Source organism: Camelus ferus, chromosome 13, assembly GCF_009834535.1.
Source record: "Camelus ferus isolate YT-003-E chromosome 13, BCGSAC_Cfer_1.0, whole genome shotgun sequence".
Lineage (NCBI taxonomy): Eukaryota > Metazoa > Chordata > Mammalia > Artiodactyla > Camelidae > Camelus > Camelus ferus.
In genome coordinates, this window is record NC_045708.1 from 7,618,893 (window position 1) to 7,636,762 (window position 17,870).

A 17,870-nucleotide genomic window follows, 5' to 3' on the forward strand; every position below is an offset into this window, starting at 1 on the left:
ATTTGTTGATGGTACAATTTACAGTCACTTTAATTAGGATGGACTGTGAATAAATGACATTTTCTCTAAGGTGAAAGTTACATATAGTAATTTTCTATATTTAAGTTCTTTATATGTTGTGAAAAGTGTTTATTTCAAAAGAAACCATGGGGAGTGTCATGAAACAGAGGGCAAGGTGGGAACGGGTGGAGCGGGGGGACAGGAAGTGACTGGGTGAGGCACACGGAGACCCAGAAGAGGTGGATGAAAATAACTCGATGCAAGAACTGATTGCTCACAAGAAGGCTAGAGAACTTCCCTGGGTGGGTGAAGATAGAAACTGGGAGGCAGGTTTCAGCAGGAACTGGAAATCCTACTAGATCTAGCAGCAATGCATCTACCTGAGGCTCTAGTCCAAGGGACTTGGCTTGGCATCTCACATTAAGAACGAAAGCCAGGGACTACAGACCAGGGGCAATGCTGATGAGAAACCATGTTGGAACCATTCCCATACTTGGTCTCTGTGCTTGACCTGGCATCAGCAGGAAACTCCTTTCTGAAGTACTGAGATAACAGTACCTCATGCATACTTCCTGAGTTTTTCAGAAGCTAAAAACCACCACCAAATGGAAGAAATTAACCACTTGATCATGAGCATGTACCCCACCCGCTCCAGACCTTCTGGTGCCTAAGGACTGATCACTAGCAACCAATCTGAGAATGTGCACAGATGATCACACACCCCGGGACACCTCTCCTTCACGTAGCCTTTAAAAAGGCTCAGCTGAAACCCTTCAGAGAGTTCCAGGGTTTTTTTGGGCATGAGCCACCTGTTCTCCTTGCTTGGCCCTGCCATAAACCTTTCTCTGCTTAAAAAAAAAAATTAGTAGAGTGGAAGGACAGAGAGATGCTGGGAAACTGACACCATCTACAACAGACACAGTGAAGGGGACAAGAAATGGAATCGCTGCTGACTTGCCAGGAAGAAGGAAGAGCTGCGTGAGAGGCCAGCCTGGGACTAAGAGGCACCCTGGAGTCACACCGACAAGAGGCTGATGAGGGGACAAGCACGAGAACTGCAATTAACAAGCTGGGGAAACAGGTGGACACTTGGAGGCAAATGTGGCTTTTACCAGGTATCTCAATCCTTCTCCCCCTTCCTCGCCCTCAACTCTCTTTCCCCAAACAGTGCTCACGAGGAGATCCCTTCCCTGCTGCCTCTGGGTGTGACAGTCACATCCTTACCTGGATGAGCATCTTGCGTAGGAAGGGCATGACGAAGGCTGGGTTCATGCTGCTGAGCCGGCCCACGGTGCAGATGGCCAGCTCCCGGATCTCAAACACCTGGTCATTCAGGGCCACAAACAGGGCCTGCAAATTCTCTGCCTGGGCCAGGTGTGCATCAAAGCGCTCATCCAGGGATGCCAAGACACAGTAGCGGATGTCAGGGTCTGCAAGAGCAACTGAGCCTCTAAACACCTCCTCACTGCTCTCATCCCTCCAGCCCTTTCCCAGTTTCTGCCATCAGCCTGGGGAGAGGATGCCAGATACCCTTCTCTCGCCTAAACTGTCATTCTTTTCTCTACTCACAGGAGCAAATGTAATAGAATTTAAGGCCGATTGTTTTACACCAATAGGCTGGCGAAGCCAAGCCTAACGCCTTGAGAAAAAGAGCTGGACATCAGCCTGTTGAGGCTGAAGGTCTCTGGAGGCCCTGCAATGAAACCGGCTACTTTCAACTGCCCCAAGCACCTGAACTTCCCCAGCCTCAAACTTCACCATCTCAAACTTTACCAGGATCTGTTATCCCCACCACGAGCAGTTTGCTGAGCACATCTGCCACCACTTGCACTGCAGTCTGGCTAACCACGTGGGCATGGCCGCTGATGAGGTGCACGGAGGGCGTGAGCAGGCGGGAGCAGGTGCGGGCGGCTTCCATGCGGATCTCCTTGTGCTCGCTGTTCAGGAAATGATCCGCACAGTGGCGGACAAACTGGGTCAGAGAGTGGCCTGGATACAGAGGCAAAGAGAAAACAGAATCAACGCTGCTGCTTTGGATAGCAGGTCTGCAACTCACCAGCTGCATTTTACATTTCATGGCTAAAGATTCAATTTTCAACAAGATACTGATCAGCAAGATTCTGACCCAGAATTCTTCTCTTAAAAAGGTAACAAATGAGTTTCCAATCAGCAGGAAGGCAGAAGGGAGGTGGAGGAGGAGGTGGGAGACATAAAGAAGGCTTCCCCTCCCTGCCTCCATACTAGTCCTTTCTCTATTTCCTTCAAAGAATAAATTATTTTGTTTTACTCTGACCCAATCCTTTATATTCCCAGAGAGGAAACTAATTTTTGATTAAATTTACCTTGTCTATTTTAGTTCCCAGATTTAAATACCAAAAAGAGTTTGATGTAGGCTGGGTTTAAACATAGCTACTTTCTATTCATTAGAAATAAATTATCTTGGGTGTTAATCAATGTATGTGGAGGAGCTGCAAGTGAAACCACAGACGCTGTAAGTATTCAGACAGCACGTTTAGGCTTTTTGTACTTGTTTGTTTCCCTGTAGTCTTTGCCAGTACCACCCACTCAATCCTAAATTTCAAAAGTATCCATTTTTCTCTCCTGAAATACATCTCCTTAGGGCATTAACGTGGGTTTATCTGCAGCTTAGAATTCCAAACTGAACTACACAGTACAACACTCTTGGAAATCATACCATTATAGGAATGAAAATACCCCCAAACCCCTGCTTAAACATTTTAAAGCATTAACTACCACCTCGGCTACAGGTGGTGAGAAGGTGAGGGGCAACTATCTCTGCAGGATTAGTTTCCTGGATCAGTGCATACTTTTCCTTAACACTATCTGCCCTACTTCTTTCTCTTTTGTCTTGGTATGGGGCAAAGAAACAAACAGTGGGAATTAACAATATATGGAAAAAATATAGGAAGGATGAGCTGCTGCAGAATCAGCTACCCTGTCTCCAGGAACCCAGACAAGATCCAGGAATTCTAGGCACCCTCATTCTTTCCTCAAGGTTCCCAGCATCACTGACTATCTTGGCGAGAGTCACTGCAATTTCTTACCTTCAAATTCAAAACTGCCAAGAGTTCGGAGGGCAAGAGTAATGCTGCCCACGTCGCTGGCCTCAGGGAGGGTTGTGAGGCCAGGGGAGGCCAGCTGATGCGCCAGGCCCTTGGGCATGCCTGGGTGCCGGAGGGGTTTGTGCATTAGGACCAGGGACAGCATCTTCAGGAGCCCATCCTGGATGTCCTTTTTCAGCTGTGGAATCTGACGGCTCAGGTCGTACAGCACAGCTGTGAGGGCAGGGCTGAGGGGAAGGAAACCAGTCACACATGATATAAGACGTTCGCTCAGTCCAGCAAGGAAATCGGGCCCCATCACTGCCTCATCTTCAAAGCAGAAAGGATATTATAAAATAAAATATACATCCTAAACTCTCTCGGCCTGGTCCCAGATTTCAAAACAGTCTATGATTTTCTGGGTTTTGTCGTGGGAGAACTTGCTTAATATAATTCAGCCACTACAGAAGACCAACTCTCAATAAACAATCTGGGAAGCAGATTGAGAGCACTGTCCTTATTTTATAGATGAAGAGAGCTGAAGCGTAGGGAGCTTAAGCAATACACCTAATAATATAAACAACAGCCACAAATACTAACAGCACTTCTATACAAGGCGCTGTACTGAGTGGCTATTTCGTCAACTCTGTCACTTGATCCCCATGACAAACCCAGACCAAAGGAGCTGCGACTGTACCCACTTTTCAGATCACACAGCTGGCTAGTGATGAAACTTGGATTGGAAACTAGCCTATGTGTTTAGTGTGAGCTATCCGACCTATCCAGTTGAATGTGCGAGTAGCCGTGCCTCGCTCTTTCAACACAGTCCCACTTCTGGGGCTCAGGCCTCATGCTACTTGAGGCGGGGAAAGCTCAGGTTCCTGACACTCACCTCAGTCCCACTGCCAGCATGGGCTCCAGCAGCTCCTTGATGTCCTGCTGGATGCCTGGCCCCATTGCTCGGGCCAGCATGCTGATGCAGGTGAACACAGTGGCATCCACCTGCATCGCTTTCTGTCTCCTGCAGAGAATCAGAGGGGCTAGTTTAGCATAGTGACAGTTTGTGATGCCCTACCTCAAAATCACCCTGGGGCAACGACAAGTGGATGTACAGGTTCTCTACTGCACAGTTCTAGGGGGCCCACCAAACTGCAGCCACTGTAGATTTGTATACTTAAAACAAATGCCCAGCAGATGGCAGTAAAGTGTCTTGTGGAAGGGGCCCCTTTTCAGAATTTGCATAAAAAGCACCACAAAGGTTAGTGTGGAGCTAGCCAAGGTACCTATTTAGGAAGCAAACTGAACAACGTGCACACCAGGGACCAAGAGTGCAGGGCACAGTCGTCATATGGAAAGAAATTCTCCCTATGATGAGAATGCTGGGCTTGAAATAGGCGAGGCTTATTAATTCACTACAGCAATTCTTGCTACTAACACAGGGAGCTATAAAGACAATTCTAATTAACACTCACCCCCTAGACTTAGAGAAGAGACCCTAGCCTCATCACCTTACAGGGTGTGAAGGTCTTTCTCATATTTTATTCACTGGGAGGTTTCAAGAGGTAGAATAATGTATCCAACTTTAGTGATAAGGAAAAAGGTGACCATTAGGTCCCCTCAGTTCCAGTCTAGGAATCCTCACTTTAGACGTATATCAAAATAAGAGACCTTTGAAAGCCAGAGAAAAGAGGAAGACTAGGATATTCCCAGTAAGTAAGCATTGGTTTTTAACACGTTCACAGGTATTCAACCTCCCCAGATACTTCTATCTATGTCATTTCATTTGGAAAAGGCTGGAATTCAACTGAGGAAGGGCTACTCATTAAACGATCTGCTGTACCCTGGGGGTTAGTGATGCGAAGAATGGACTTAAGCTCCACGGAAATCGGGATGGAGCATCCTTCCTCTCCAAGCAAACGGAGTGGGAGAGAAATCATAAACAGAGATGCTTACTTGTGGGCAAAATCCTTAGGGGGCAGGGCTGCTCGGATGATGTCCAGCACACGAGGTAAATAGACCTTAAACTCAGACCTCACGGCCACAGAGAGTAGCCCCAGGGCCTGAAAGGCTGCTGTACGTTCCTTCTCCTTCTTGACACAGCTTAGGACATGGTTCATCGTATCTTGGAGGTACTGGGTATCTGAGCACAGAAACAACAAAGTGTATGGCTCAAGGTGAGGGTTGGTCGATATACCAAAGGTCAGCGTTCCTATAAAACACTTAAATTTTAGAATAAATTTTAAAAGCCTGTTGGAAAGATATTAAGAAGACTTTAGGAGATGTACTAACCAAAGTCTTATGCCTGATAATCACTCCTCTGATACAGCTTTTAGAATTATTAGAAGTATAAGATGTTTTTTTCTTTAATTAAAAAAAACTTAAAAGGGTCTCCAAAACTGCAATATTGCAATAATTGTCCCCATTAGTGTTATCTTTTGAGGGAAAGATCACATGCTCTTATTTAAGAAATATGTAGTAAATCTTCATTAGAAACAAAGAGAGGATCATCTAAACTATTTAAAATTACACTGAAATTTAAAGTAATATTGAAAACTGTTTGCAATAAACAGGCCATTCCAATCGGCTTAGGCCTAGAAATCACTTTGCTATTACCTAGAGACTTCTGTTACAGTTATATTTAATAGAATAAGATTTAGTCTGTAATTTGGAAAGCCACATGTGCATTTTCATTAAGTTTACATAAGGCAATGTGCATGGGCAGGCAATTCTTGGGCAATTTAAGCTAAAGTGTTATTATTCCTCAGAAGGCTGGAACTTCCTGATTCTTGTCTCTCTTCTTTTTCTCTTCCATCTTGCTGGCCTCAAGTCTGTGCACCAGCAGCACGTGCACAGCAGCAGACAAGGCTAGACCACACACCCAGAAGAAAGTCAGGGATGCTGAGTGCCCCCAGGACAACATTAGGAGACAGTGAACTAGACTCCCAAACAGCACATACACATCACTGCCTTTACTCTAAAGAGAAACGTCTCGCCTCAGCTCCTGGTCTAATGCCGCTGAAGCATGTTGGGGCTGAAAACAGAGGACCAAGGTGATACAACCCTCAAATCAGAGTGCCCTGATGAGGAAAACTGGGCATTTGCAGAGTGCGGGATGGCATTTTAGCAGGAAATGAATTTAAACCAGAAGGGTAATTTCCTTTTCCAGATTTAATACCCTAAGAGATCAGGAGTCTGACGTTGCTAGAGATTGCAGCCCAGTCCCTGGGGGAGCATTTCAGTATTCCCAGAGTTGGCATCATCAGGAAGTTCAAGTAGTGACTTCCAAACTGCAAGCTTTAAAAAAAGTGGCACTTTCCCACTGAGGCTGTACGTATGGAGGCTGCCCAGGCTGAATTTCAATGACATATTTTAGTGTATTATTTAATAAAACAACAAAAACCCACATCAAAAGAACAAACCTAGGGGCCTCCGAACCTTCGTAGCCTGCTGCTAGGCAGTCTTTTGAACTTACTGGGGTAACTGCTCCCACAATATGCCAGACTTTGATCAAATTTGGCCTAGTTATTACCTTCAAAAGAACCACAGACTTTCAAACCAAGATCATTTAAAGCTCTACTGAACAGGGGCATGTCTGGTCATTAAAAAAGAGAAAAGCTGCTGGGTACCAGGTGAGAAGAATGGAAAACTGAAAAAATATAGGTGATTTTCATTGTATCATTTCTCTCTGGTTCAGTGATTTTATGTGGCTAATTGTCTAGTCCTCATTCAACACGTTCTATTCTCACACCCGGCACATTTAACACCTCGCCGGCTCTATTTCTCCGGCTGTTTCATCTGGGCTGGGTGGTGTGAAATAAGTCTGCACTAGGGAACGGCACCTGCTGAGGGTCGGGCTGGCCTTTCCGTGGGTCCTGGCTCTCACAGGGTCCTGAGTGCTTATGAAGCACGGACAACGTGCAGCACAGTGAAGAGGAAAGAGACGTTGGGGACAGGGTGTCCACACTCGGCAAGGATGGAGGTGAGACGAGGACATTAAGTAGGAACAAGCAACTGGTGTTTTATTATAATTTTTACCTTTTCCTTATTTTTAAAATGGATTTGGAGTAGCTAAGGGAGGCAGCAATAATGCAATAATGGTTTTTATTTCTCAGAGCTTGTGCTCAGAGGTGTGCTTAGGCGTTAAAGCAGTACAACCTGTGAGGCAGGGATGGTTATTCTAATTTTATCAATCAGGAAGTGAGGACCGGGAAGGTCAAGTAATCTGTCCTGAAACCTCACAATTAAGCATAGAGGCAAGATTCACTCCAGGTCTGATGTCAAAGCCTTTCCACAGCCGAGGGGTATGATGGGAAGAGGAAAAGCACATTTCCAGCTGGGGTAACCCACCCAGGAAGGCCTCGGGGAGAAGCCAGTGTCTGAGATGGGCCAGCCGCAGCAGCCAGGATTTCACACTGCCGGGGGAGAACAGGGCAGGAATGTGGGAACCTGCCTTCTACCACCCATAAAACCAGCCCCTGAAACATCCAGTCCTTCCTCTCTGTGAGGGGGACGCAGCCTGGGGCCCACCTCAGGGGCAGACACAGGACAGTCACCGGATCCCCTCTGCCCCCCAGTGGTGGCTGCACAGTATCTAAACCGAAACTGCTCTTCCTTTGGTCTCCTTTAAGTTCATTCATGAACTTGCTGCTTCCATACATGAGAACTTACTTGGCTCTAGAACCACCTCTCTGCCTACACATCTGGATTCTCTGCTTCAGACACTGGACGAAAACCTGAACTAGACAGCGGTGAAACTGGACACGAGGCAGAGACCAGAGACTAGCCCCTCAGCGGGCACTGCTTCAAATGAGAAGCAGACACAACTTTTTGGAATCACTTCTCTGTTTAATTATCCTTAAACAGGTGACGACATGACACGTCCATTGAAACCTCACCTGTGAAGGCAGAAGGTCGGAAGGCAGCCAAGCGGGGCAACAAATTAAGGATCGTCATTTGGATCAGTGAGTTCTTGCTATTCCTGCATTTCAGCACCCACTGGCACACCTGAGACAGGAAGGAGACAGGGCTGGTGAAGGAAAGGGAGATGTGGCGTCCGGGAGCAGAGGGAGTGGGCCTCTCTTGCCACCTACCTGATCAAATTTCTCCTCCATCAAGTCTCGGCAACAGCGACTCTCCACCAGGGTGGACTTCGCTGGGCTGGGGGAAGCCCCAAATCCCATGAGGCCTTGGTGAGAGCTGTACCCCAGCAGCCCCACCAAGGCGTTTGACTGCTGGGGCTGCACGGCCTGGAAACTGGTGAAGGGGGTGATGTGACGAGGTTTCGTTCCAAAGCCCATGAGATCTTTGCAGTACTTGTCATGTACCAACTGCTGCTGTGTGATTTCCTCCATTTCTTCTCTCAGGCGCTACATACGTTGGGGGAAAAAAATCACCTTTACTTACAAGCAGCATCTGTAGGCACCGTGGAGTCTCCGGGGCAACGCACGCCCACCCCTGAGATGAACTCTTCCCAAAGTGGATGGTGGTCACTCTTCATCTTTAGGATTTGGATTTCCCCAGAACCTTGCAGGGGGCCTGATTCTGTTCTAATTTAGGCAGAAGAGCACCACCTACTGAACAATGAAGCAGCAGCAGGGGGCTGGCTCCCAAGGACCCTGACCCCAGCCTTGGTTTGGGCAAGCTGACTTGCAGATGGCTGTGACAACAGACCTGAGATGAGAGCCATGGAGCCTCCTGCAGGGGTGACAGGCAGCCCCAGGCCAGCATCCTGTTAAGGACATTCTGCTCTCCCTCCTCTCACCAGAAACCCAGGGAGAAACAACTTAGGCAAGTGGTTTTCTCAGAATCCTAGGAATTCTGTAAGAGGCGTGGAATAAGTTGACTGGCTGAGAACTCACACCTATTACCTATTCAAAGGGCTAGTTGATAACTCATCCTCCAACAGTCCAAGTTGAGAAAGATATAAAACAGTTTATTTCCAAACTTCCAAACTTTTCTCGACACAGATGTTTTCATTTTTCAGAAAGCCTTGTCCACGACTCCTGTCAAGATCACCCATACTCCTAAGCTGCTAAATCTAACGGCCGATTCTCAGTCCCCGCCTCACCTGACTTATCTGCAGCACCTGATCCAACTTAATATTTCCTCCTCCTTGAAACTTGTCTTCACTTGGCCCCTTGGACTCTGAGCTTTCCTGGCACCGCAGCCCCCAGCCCCCAGCCCCCAGCCTGCTCCTTCCCGGTCTCTCTTGGGTCCTCACCTCCCATCTCAGGTTGTCAGCCTCCATCTCTCCTCCAACTGTATTAGTTCTCCCGGGTTCTCAGCCAGTCTCGCGACTTGAAATAACATCTCTATGCCAACGACTCACAAATCGATGTCTCTCACTCAGTATCTCCATTTAGACATCCAACTGGCATCTTAAACTTCACATGTTCAAAGCAAATCCGACATTCTACCCCAAACCCGTTCCTCCCATCTCAGTAGATGGTGACTCTATCCTCCCTGTTGCTTAGGCCCAAAACTCTGACCTTCCTTTCTCTCCCATCGACCTCCAAATATCAAACTCAGAACTCAGCCACTCCTTGCGCCTCCACAGCTCCCAATACGGTCCAAGACCCAGAAGCGCTCTGCTGAGACCGCCGCTGTTTCCTCCTAACCACACTCCTGGCTTCAGCCCTGGCCTCTCCAGTAATCCATTTTCAATGTGGCGGAGATCCTTTGGAAACATGAGTCAAATATCATTCTGCTGCTCGAAACCCAGTAATAGCTTCCCACTTCACATGCACAATCTGTGCAGGGGCTTCTGAGACCCCACGTGAAGAGCCCCCACCCTGGCCCAGGCCCTCCTCCGACCCCACCTCCCAACTCCTCTCTCCTCTTAGCTCAGTCACGACGGCAATCCTGCTACCCTCAAAAAGCAGCAGGCTCCTGCCGCGGGGCCTTGGGGCTACGGAAGCAGCTGTCTGGAACACTCATCTCAGATATATGAATGGCTTTTTTCTCACCTCCTTCATGACTGTGCTTAAATGTCATATTTTAAAATGTAATCCTTGATCCATGCTAGCGTCCCCTACCCACTTTCCCTGCCCTACTTTACTCCAGAGCATTTATCACCATATGCTGTACTATATATTTTTACTTATTTGTGTATTGTCTGTCTCCCCTTGCTAGAATGTAATGTTTCATTTCCTGCTGCATTATTCTAGCTCTTAGGACACGGTATAGCTGGCCCACAGTAGGTGCTCAATTAGTATTTGTTGAATGAATGGAAAAATTATGAAATTATAATACCTTACATTTGGATAGTTCTTTATAACTTACAAAGCACTGTTACAAGTGCTATTTCATTTAAACCTATGCATTAGGCGATACTGTCCTGTTTTACTGAGAGAAAACGAAGATCCCAGAGCCGTCTGGGGTACAGTGGAAAGCACCACGTTATATTTGGGTGAAAAAAATCTCTGAGGATGATTTATGGAATGTCCTATAGGTATCAGGTGTTGTGCTGAGTACTTCACATGTATTTGGAAACCTCACACTAGCCCAATAAGGTAAATAAGATCCCCATTAAAACTGAGGAAAATGAGCAGGCAAAGTAACTTACCCAAGTCACACAGTACAGAGAGGAGTGGGGGTCCAAAGCCGGATTCCTGTGCTTCTCCACAAACTGCAGCACATGCTGGCCCCCACATCTAGGGCACAGCCATTACCAAATGATCACTGGGTCTATTAAAGCAGGAAGCCCTGGGGTGAGCTTCCACACCAACTAGCTCCCCACAGGAAGACTCACAGACGGAGCTCGACTTCCCAAATAGACGCTGAATGCAGTGTCAGTGGACTGACACTGAAATCAACTTCCCAGTGTCTGCACTATGAAGGCTAGTGGAAGCCGCTACCGTTGCTCACCCAGATGATGAGTCCTCCTGTGGCAGCTGTGAGAACGGGACCTCCAACTGCAGGGAGTGTAACTGACCAAGGGCCCCAGCTGCCACTCTGAAACATGGCCATGTTTGGGCCAAGGTCACACTTTCCACGGGCTGCTTCTAGCTGATGACAGAACATGGTAGGAATGCTAAGGCGAGACTTTTCTGAGGGCCAGCTCTGGCCTGAGGACCCCGTGATGGCTCAGCATGGTAGACTAGAATGCCGCCACCCAGCTCTTCTTCCCTCTCTTGTTCACTCAGGGTCAGACATGTACTGAAGTCTGACGGTTCTCCCAGCCTCTCCCAGCTCCCTCCCCATTTTCTCTCGCAGGCTATTTCCCTAATACAATCCTTGCACTTTTAAACCCATGTTTGCTTTTCGAGCTAACACACCTCCTAACTTGTCCCCCTGTTCTCCTTCCTGCCTCTCCACAAGCTCTTCCCCACAGGCAGCCAATGACTGTTAAAAACGGTGCCATCACAGCAGCCCCTGTGCACACATCTCTGACGTTCGCCCCTGTGACGGGAATAGGAGCCAGTGCCGACCACGAACCATGAGGCCTGCCAGTGCGCCACCCCCCCACCTGCCCTTGCTCGTTGTGCACCAGCCACACTGCCCTTCTTTCTGCCACCGAGAAGTTTCCACCTAGAACACAATCTCCCTGCCCGCTGCAAGGCTGGCTCCTTCACGGCATGTAGCACCACCTCAGGGAGTGAGCCACCCCCTCCTCTGTTACCCTTGACCCCATTCATAGAACTTGCTGCCATCTGAAATGATCTTATTTACTTTTTTGGAAATGATCCTATTTACTTGTTTACTGCCTGTTTCCTCTACAAAACGTCAGCTCTGGCAGGACAGGGATCTGGCCTTGTCTTGCTCACAGAATGGCACGTGAGAAACCTGGCCTCCCCGGACATGGCCTCTCACCTCTCCCTCCATGCTGCTGATTCGGACCAGCTCGTTGAGGATCAGCAGGGCTCCATGGATCCGATCATCCCGGTTCATGCCCTTCTCCTTGGCCAAGGTCTCATCAAACCCTTTCTCTGCTTCTTCAAACGTGTGCTACATAGAGGTAGAGAGTGCCTTAATTACCCAATGTCCAGAATTAGAAAGCAGACTCACCCATCTATACGGGGGCTCTGATGTGTTTCCATGCCTGTTTAGTGCCTTGTGCCAGTCTCAACAGTACTAACTCATCAAGCTCTCTAGTTTAATTTAGCTTCAACCATCATGACAATAGCATGAAAGCAGATACCATTACCACCTCTGCTAACTAGACAAAAAACAGAGGCTCAAAGAAACTAATTGACCTGTCCAAGGTCACAGAGCACTCAAGACTGGAACCCAGGTCTCCAATCCCATGCTCAGGGCTCTCTTCGCAGTGCCAGGCTCCTGAGTAAGCTCTGTCGGCAGCAGCGGTTGGCACAGGACTCATGCTACTGGAGGAGAGAGCGCGGCACTTTCTCCCTCAGTATCCACTGCATTTCGCTGCTGCAGAGACACCCATTTTCCTGCACTTGAACATCTCTGCAAAGAGGGGTCTTATAGTTGTTGTTAAGAAGGTAGTGAGTCACAGTTTAACTGACATCGTACTTTCACTCTTAGTGGTACATAAAATCACGGCGCGGCTATCGATGGGCCTGTGCCTTCATGAAGCACAGTAAAATAACTACTGATTCATGCTGAGCTTAAAAAATCATTTGAGACCAAAACAGACCTGACACTTGCTCTGTGGCAAGGGGCCCGTGCTGCCCTTTAGGGCAGGTGATACCCTACACAAAAGTGCTTCGCTGGGGGCTGGAAGGGAACTGCCACCTCACCCGGTACCACTGCGGCTTCTGCATCTCCTTTGGCTCACGCTGGGTGGTGAGGATCAGACAGGCACGAAGGGCGGCAACAGCTCCCTCGCGGATGGCCTGTTTGGGGTCCCACACAGCCACAAAAATATTGTCAAAGAAGGGCTGCACTTGCTGGAAGAAGAAGGTGGGGACGCTGATGGCCAGCTCACGGAGAACCAGGACCTGGGAGGAAAGGCACATGGAGGACTTTCACCTGCATCGGTTTTGTTCTCCAGGAGTACAGCCTCCTCTCCTCCTGGAGCCCATACACGTCAGGAAAGAGCACACCTGCCCGTCTTCCAGCTCGAAAATTCTGGGGACCTGGGTGGCTGAGGTGGGGGGGTCAAATTGACCAAGCATCTCAGTGTTCATTATCCCTGGGTGTTTGGAAACACGGAAGGCTGGTACTGTTAGAACACAAGCTCTGAAAGGGCAGACATGCTTAATGCTTTGTACGCTGCGCTCCTGGCCACCTAGGACGTGCCTGGAATACAGCAAGTATTCAATAAACACTTACTGAATGAATGAATAATCCTGTTTAATATTTAATCTCACTATTATTTTCATGTAGCCATGGAGAAACTGAAGGTCAGAGGTTGCCCTAGGTTAGAGTTAGGGAGCAGCACGGGGGTCCAAGTGAGGGCCCCTCAGCCAAGCAGGCTCCCTCCTCATGGTGCTGCCCCCTAAAGAGGGAACTGACTGGGAAGCATTCGACTGAAGCTTCTGATTCCCACCACATTCATTCTTAAGTTCTCTCTCCTAAGGACAGATTCTCCTGCATCTCACAGCCTGGATTCCTAGCCCACTGAACCATCCTTTTTCAGGGATGAGCCTTGGAGGACAGTGAGGATGTGTATCCAGACGAGGAGTTCCTCAAATGCAGAACGGCCAAAGGGAAAGAGGAAGTCTGGACTGTGCACCAACCAATCCACAAATGAGTAAAAATAAATAGGAAAGGTTTGGGAGAAGGCAGACCAACTCTCTCACCAGGGGCAGTGAGTATCTACTTCCCCTGCCCTTCAGCCCAGAGCTTCCATATTCCCACGGCACATGGAGGGACCCTAACAAAGAAACCACACATGCAGACAGCATAGGTGTCTGGGGCTCTGCAAGCCTTTCAGCTCGTAGCTTCTTCTCTTGCCTATGCCTGGGGGGTGTCTTCTACTTGGGAGGCATTTTGGGAAGGCAGCTATGCTCAGCACTGTACCACCAATACCTCTTGGGAGACATTGGTGATTCTGGAAAATTGGAGGTCAGGATAAGCACTCCACAGAGGGCTGCCACTCAAGCAACAAAAGAGAAAGTTAAGTTTCTTTTTCAGGTACGGAGCACAGAGTGAAGATAGAAAGGGATTCAGCACAGAACCTAAGGCCACCGAGGAGCACAGTGCCTTTGCCTGGAGCATCCCCTCTCATTCTGTGTCTTTCTGGGCCCTGGGCACATCAGCATGGTGCCACCGCTCCCCAGGCTGGCTGTCTCCTCCCCACAGGCACTCACAGCTGCATGTCTCCGGCCCTCGTTGCGGTCAGCACCCAGCCATTCCAGTGCTCGTTTCACCTCAAACTCCACATACTCAGCGGTAAAATTGTCCCCCGCCATGGCAAGGCGGCCGATGGCTTTGGACGCCATTTCCATGACAACTGGGTCATTGGAGGGGAGGAGGTTCCGAAGATAGTTAGCAAATCTTCCGATTCGGGTGGCATTTCCGCCTTCCACTCCTATGAGGCTGGCTGGGAAAGAGGAAGGCAAGAGGTGAGGAGGGCATGTGCTGCCCAGGAAAGTACGCTGCCTTCAAAGGAAAGTGAGTGAGGGAGCCCTGCCTTTTACTGCAAGCACAGACTGCATTTTCCAGACAGCAAGGATGCAAATAATTTTCCTTTTCACCAACAGATTTGATATTTGTGCCACAAACTACTTACATAAAGCAGAACGACCTCATTTTAGTATATATAATTTGTTTTCCCAAGAAGAAAAGAAAAATAGACTGGGACTGAATAATAATTCACAGGATGGATGGCCAGTCCCTGGGAGTTGAAAATTACCTGCCTTTTATTCACTGTACCCCAACTTTACTTTCCTATTCGTGAGCCCTGCTATGCCAAATTTTGCTCTACAAAGAAACCAGAGCTTACACAAAACTTTGGTAGTGGAAAGAAAGCTGGCTTCCAGTCTCAGCTCTGGCATGACGTCTGACCCTAGAAAAGTCACTTAACAGTTCTGAGGCTCCGCATGTAAGTCCCAAGACTGCTGCTAGAATTTGAATAAGCACCCTAAAAGCCACAAGGCTTCATAAAATTCATTAAACAAATATGAACTAAGTATCCAGTAAGAAGCAAACATGGGGTGAAATGGACACAAAGGTGACCAGTCCATGATTCCCAGCTGTTACTGCGCCAGAGACTCTGTCCTTACCTATGGCCAAGATGCCACCTTTCCTCTCATTGGCATCTGAGCTGGAAACTAGTTCAAAAATGTGATGGTTCAGTTGATCATAGAAGCGAGTAGACTCCTCTTGACTCATCTGCAAAACAAGATGTATTCAGAACAATTTCTAACTGAATTCAAACCAGTATCTCCCTGAAGGTGGTGGGGTAGCTTCCAAAGACTAGGCCCTGAGAGGGAGCCGGCAGGTACCATTCAAACCAAAGATGACATGGCAACTGCCCATTTCTGTAGTTTTAAATGGAACAGCAATTCATCTGTTGATTTAACAAGGCCACGTTCCCTCCTAGATTCGAACTAGCACCAGGGGTATAAGAACAAACAAGACGCTGTCTCTGCCCTTAAGTCTGGTCTCTATTTAGAAAGCAACCAGCTCTTCAAACCCATCTCAACTACTCTTATCACGCAGAAAGAATCGAAGGTCTGGAATGTGGTATGAAAAAGAAAAAAATAAAAAGAAACAGCCAACTCTGCACTGATACCTAAAATATCACAACACAGGAAATGCCACAGAAATGTGTAACTGCAGCAAAGGAACCTGCACATTCTACAGACATGAGAAATTGGGTGCCTTTCTAAACTAGAAACTTTGCATTCTCTGAACCCTCACTTAGCTGTCAGAAGAATCTAAACCAGAAAGAATACATGCAGCCCAAATACTCCGCGATGAATGGCCCTAACCTCGCGCAGCTCCATGGTGACATAGTGCTGGAGCTCCTTGGCTGCTTTGGCCCTGGTCTCCTCATTCCGGCTCTTCAGGCCACTGGCGAACTGCTGCAGAACGCTCACGTTGCTGGACGTGGTGGTAGCTGTGGTGGCGGCGGCAGGTCCGGTTCCAAGCATCTTGCCCTGAGGTTCTTAGGAGAGAAGCTTCGTTTAACATTCTGGATAACAAACTATGGCGATCAATTCATGCAGGGCCCCAGCTCCTCAACACAGATCCTCACCCTATCCATGTCAGGCTGGGGATCCTAAAAAGGCAGGGAGACCTCACCGAAAAATATTCAGAGGCTCGATTCATTCAACAGTGACTGAGGTTTAAAACAGGCAGCATTGCAGAGAGGGTCACATTATGGGCTGTGCACAGCCAGACTACCTGGGTTTGAATCCAATCCAAAATTATACACCTTGAGGAAGATACTTAAAATGTCTTGGTTTCCTCAACTGTAATAGGAGGGTAACAGTACCTGACTCACAGGGTTTAAATGTGAGGATTAACTGAGTTAACACACGTTAAAAAGTGCTTAAAACAGTGCCAGGCACACAGTGAGTTCTTAATAGCTATTATTATCATTATTACTACAATATACACAGCACAGTGCCAGGTCCTAGAGGTGAGGAGGTAGAATAAAGCATGCCTAAGATTGCCCCTTTCCTCAAGGAGTTCAATTTGAACAGGGAAATTTCTGTGGCAGCACAGCCCAATAGAAGTACAAGTCACAAATGTCACTTTAAATTTCCTAGTAGCCATGTTGAAATAGGTAAAAAGAAAGAAGCAAAATTAACAATTGTATTTAACCCAATATATACCAAATGTCATTTCAACATCTTACTAATATAAAAAAATTATTGATATATTTTTCCATTCTTTTTCTTTTGGCACTGAGTCCAAAATCTAGTATGCGTTTTACACTTAACAGCAATCTCAGTTTGGACTAGTCACATTTCAGGTGCTCTAAGCCACACGTGGCTGATGGTTATTGTATTGGACAGTGCTTGGAATACGAGCTAAAAGAGAATGATTAGTTCCTGAGATCATTCATTCATTCCTCAAATTATGTACTGTCCCTTCCCTCAATAAGTTTACAGTCTGGGGGGAGGGGGAATGCAAACAATCAGGCAGCCACAATAAAGTGGCCATAAAACAGCTCAGCCCAGAATGCTATGCAGTAACATAGATACCCATCCCAGGTATGTCCAGATTATACTAGAAAATCAAAATTTCAAAATTCTTTATGTTTTTTAAAGAATCTGTGAAATGCAGAGGAAAAAACTGCGAAGAATTGATTCTGAAAAACTTTTAAATACTCCAGTGCCAGAAGGAAATGTCACCTTTCAGGGCAGAGGAAGCCCAAGGATTCCTGATGAGGAAACTACTACTACATGAGTGTGGGCTTGTCTGTGAGGAGGCCGAGAGGATGGCAAGGAATTTCCAGTCTCAGGAAGGAACCAGCATATCTTTACTAGGAAGGCCCACAGGCCTTCTGCCCCAGGCAGAATTCAACTAAACTACTATAAGTTAAATATCTTAAGGGTCTTGACAAAGGTTTACAGAAGTTCAACTTGGGTGGCTGAAACTAGGGATGGGGACAGGGGAAGCCGAGAGGATGAAACTCAGGGATGGAGCCGAGCTCAGCTCCGGGGAATGGGTCCTTGAGAGGTCTCCAGGGTGGAGTGTAAGGGGCTGATACTGACGTTAGCCCTCTCAGAGGTAGATTTGTAGGTGGCTCAGAAGAAGAGGTGACTGATGGGCAAAGAGACCCAAAGGCGCAGCAGCAATACAGTGATGGGCCGGCCTTCCTAGCGCCAGTCTCTGCGCACGGCAGGCTAAAGGGTCCGAGGGTTTCCTGGGGGTCCGGGAGAAGGTGGGCGTTGCCTCGCGGGGTGAGGGTCAAGAGCGCAGGCGGGGCCCAAGTCTGTGGGG

The 17,870-nt window shown here is 47.8% G+C and overlaps 1 protein-coding gene across 4 annotated transcripts in view; it reads right to left on the reverse strand.

Annotated features, from left to right (window-relative positions):
• MTOR (mechanistic target of rapamycin kinase) overlaps positions 1 to 17,870 on the reverse strand; it is a 115,696-nt gene that overhangs the window by 97,563 nt on the left and 263 nt on the right. For 2 of the 4 annotated variants that reach the window (XM_032495179.1, XM_006179912.3), the window contains exons 2-13: positions 15,908 to 16,083; positions 15,197 to 15,305; positions 14,282 to 14,514; positions 12,767 to 12,967; positions 11,874 to 12,008; positions 8,153 to 8,428; positions 7,958 to 8,066; positions 5,016 to 5,202; positions 3,955 to 4,083; positions 3,066 to 3,310; positions 1,774 to 1,989; positions 1,225 to 1,430 (exon numbers count right to left, since the gene is read on the reverse strand). In XM_032495179.1, the coding sequence (XP_032351070.1) occupies positions 1,225 to 1,430; positions 1,774 to 1,989; positions 3,066 to 3,310; positions 3,955 to 4,083; positions 5,016 to 5,202; positions 7,958 to 8,066; positions 8,153 to 8,428; positions 11,874 to 12,008; positions 12,767 to 12,967; positions 14,282 to 14,514; positions 15,197 to 15,305; positions 15,908 to 16,069 (2,208 nt within the window). In that variant the 5' untranslated portion in view covers positions 16,070 to 16,083. Of the gene's footprint in view, positions 1 to 1,224; positions 1,431 to 1,773; positions 1,990 to 3,065; positions 3,311 to 3,954; positions 4,084 to 5,015; positions 5,203 to 7,957; positions 8,067 to 8,152; positions 8,429 to 11,873; positions 12,009 to 12,766; positions 12,968 to 14,281; positions 14,515 to 15,196; positions 15,306 to 15,907; positions 16,084 to 17,870 lie in introns of those variants that run through there. The other 2 variants (XM_014555249.2, XM_032495177.1) reach the window with 2 other exon arrangements.